At 42.3% G+C, this 2,529-nt stretch overlaps 1 protein-coding gene across 1 annotated transcript; it reads left to right on the top strand.

Moving 5' to 3' along the window:
* The first annotated feature begins 592 nt into the window (after positions 1–592).
* Positions 593–2,068, top strand: LOC131977425 (N-acetyllactosaminide beta-1,3-N-acetylglucosaminyltransferase 3-like). The gene has a single exon (XM_059340719.1). The coding sequence runs from the start codon at positions 593–595 to the stop codon at positions 1,730–1,732; it is 1,140 nt and encodes a 379-aa protein (XP_059196702.1). The 3' UTR covers positions 1,733–2,068.
* Positions 2,069–2,529: the final 461 nt, after the last annotated feature.

The raw sequence follows: 2,529 nt of genomic DNA, 5'->3' as shown, positions 1-2,529 counted from the left end.
TAGGCAATCAAAGATGAGGAAATTAAGTTTCTGGATCTATAGTCTAGGGTCAGAGCAAGGATATAGTGGAGGCTCTGTCTTTTTTATGCATATATATATATATGCAAAATACCAACTGGAACATTTAAAAGTGATATTGATTGAATATTTATGTCGGCCTTAAAAAACTGACACAAATAATGCTTAATTTCACCTTAAAAGTTGGTATTTTGCATATATATACATACATACATAAAAAAAGACACTGAGCCTCCACTATATCCTTGCTCTGACCCTACAATATAGATCTTGAAACTTAATTTCCTCATCTTTGATTGCCTACTTACAAAAAAACTAAGGGGAAATGGTCCAACGACCAACGGCCGCCATATTGATATGCAAATGAGAAGATCAAAAACTCAAAATTTCGCTTGGGAACCATTTTTTTTGGGATTCAGCACCCTTGAAATAAGTAAAGTAGGCCGGTTCCCGACTTGTACCCATAAATGCTCCTCACTTTCACTTTTTGGACAATTCCGTCTAGACTATATGTCATACTTCGATGTTTTGATAATAAAACTGTTCTTTGTTTTGTCACTTCAGAGAATCAATGATGAGGAACATCAGGGCAAGAAGGTTCTTGTTGGCGGGAGCTCTCGGTCTGCTGGTCCTCCATCTCTGTAAAGATTTTATTGACCACAAAAACATCAGCCAGCATGTAAAAGAGGATGAAATTGTGACAAGGCAACACACCACCAAGAGCTCCTATATATACTCCTGGCCAAGCTGTCAGAAAAACATGAGTGTTGCCAACATCACAGGCTTGAGCTCTCTTTCTGGCGACATCATCGACTTCCTGTACTATCGACACTGTCGTCATTTCCCCATGCTGCTGGACCTTCCTGACAAATGTGGAGGAGCTGATAGATCTGCAGAAGTCTTCCTGCTGCTGGTCATTAAAAGCTCCCCAACCAACTACGATCGCAGGGAGGTGCTCCGTAAAACCTGGGCTAAAGAGAGGTTGCACAACGGCGCGTGGATTCGAAGGATCTTCATCTCAGGAACGATGGATAAAGGTTTTGAGAAACAGCGTCTGAACAAACTGCTGGAACTGGAGCAGCGAGAGTACCACGACATCATCCAGTGGGACTTTAAAGACTCCTTCTACAACCTCACCCTGAAGCAGATCCTCTTCCTGGAGTGGATGGAAAGAAACTGTCCAAACGCTCGCTTCCTGTTAAACGGTGATGATGACGTCTTTGCCAACACTGACAACATGGTGGAGTATCTCCAAGGCCTCAAGGACAACGACGGCAGCAAGCACCTCTTCACTGGCCATCTGATCCAGAATGTGGGGCCCATTAGACAATCATGGAGCAAGTATTTCATCCCAGTTCAGGTACAGGCGTCGAACTCATACCCCCCATACTGTGGAGGTGGGGGATTCCTATTATCTGGCCACACAGCTTTGGTTATATACAATATGTCCAAGTCCATTTCCATTCTCCCCATCGATGACGTGTACATGGGGATGTGTCTGGCCAAAGCAGGACTTTCTCCTGCGTCTCATATGGGGGTGAAGACAGCAGGACTGCAGATTCCCTCCAGCAAACTAGATGGATACGACCCCTGTTATTATAAAGAAGTCTTACTGGTACACAGATTCCTTCCTGCTCACATGTATCTGATGTGGCAAAGAATCCGAGATCCCAATCTGATATGTGGACCTTCAAAGAAAAGCAGCAAACTGTAGCTGACAGGACGTGTTGACGCTCAGTGTCCAGCTCCAACATGGTCTCACAGGAATCCGTGGAATAGCCACGGATTCGCTCAAATTTCTGTGAAACTGACACGAATTTCCTTATAATGCAAGTTAACCCATTGAGGCCTGAAAAACCGCTGGGCGATTTTAAAATAAGCCTCTAATTTTCTGGAAATTCTGGAAAAATTCTGGAAAAAAAAGTGTGAACTCTTCTACTAAATAATAGATTTTTCAGCCTCTGTAGCAGATAGAAATTAAATTCAAAAAGTATTTGAGAGCTTATACAAATACTACAAAACGACGTAAACGCTTTCCAGGCTTCAATGGGTTAATGCCAGTCATATCCCGTGGCTATTCCAACATACAAAGTGATTATGTACATTCACTGAGTGAATATTTAGAAAATAAAACATATATTTCTCGCTAGAAATGTGATCAAAATCCATTTTTATGCAGAAACTAAGTCAAAATATTGATTTTTCACTAAAAATGAGAGAACTGTCCGCCATGTTTTTTGTTCTGACCGCTGGGACCTTGAAAGTCACGTGACTTGGAACAAACCAATAGGAACAAATATCCATGGAATAGCCACGGGATATGACTGTCCTTAACTTGCATTGTAGCAAAATCCGTGTCAGTTTCACGGAAATTTGAGCGAATCCGTGGCTATTCCAAGGATTTTGAGTTAAGCGAAATCCGTGGCTATTTCACGGATTCCTGTGAGACCAGGTTGCCAGCTCTCAGGGATGTGAGAGCAGCTGTTAACTTCTTCTTCATGGGAAAAGGTT

Source organism: Centropristis striata, chromosome 9 (genome assembly GCF_030273125.1).
Source record: "Centropristis striata isolate RG_2023a ecotype Rhode Island chromosome 9, C.striata_1.0, whole genome shotgun sequence".
Lineage (NCBI taxonomy): Eukaryota > Metazoa > Chordata > Actinopteri > Perciformes > Serranidae > Centropristis > Centropristis striata.
Note: the sequence above shows the minus strand (reverse complement) of the source record. Positions and strands in the feature narration are given on the sequence as shown.

Bases quoted from the DNA above. Each gene is read 5' to 3' on its own strand.
- LOC131977425 (XM_059340719.1), top strand. From the start codon at position 593: ATGAGGAACATCAGGGCAAGAAGGTTCTTGTTGGCGGGAGCTCTCGGT.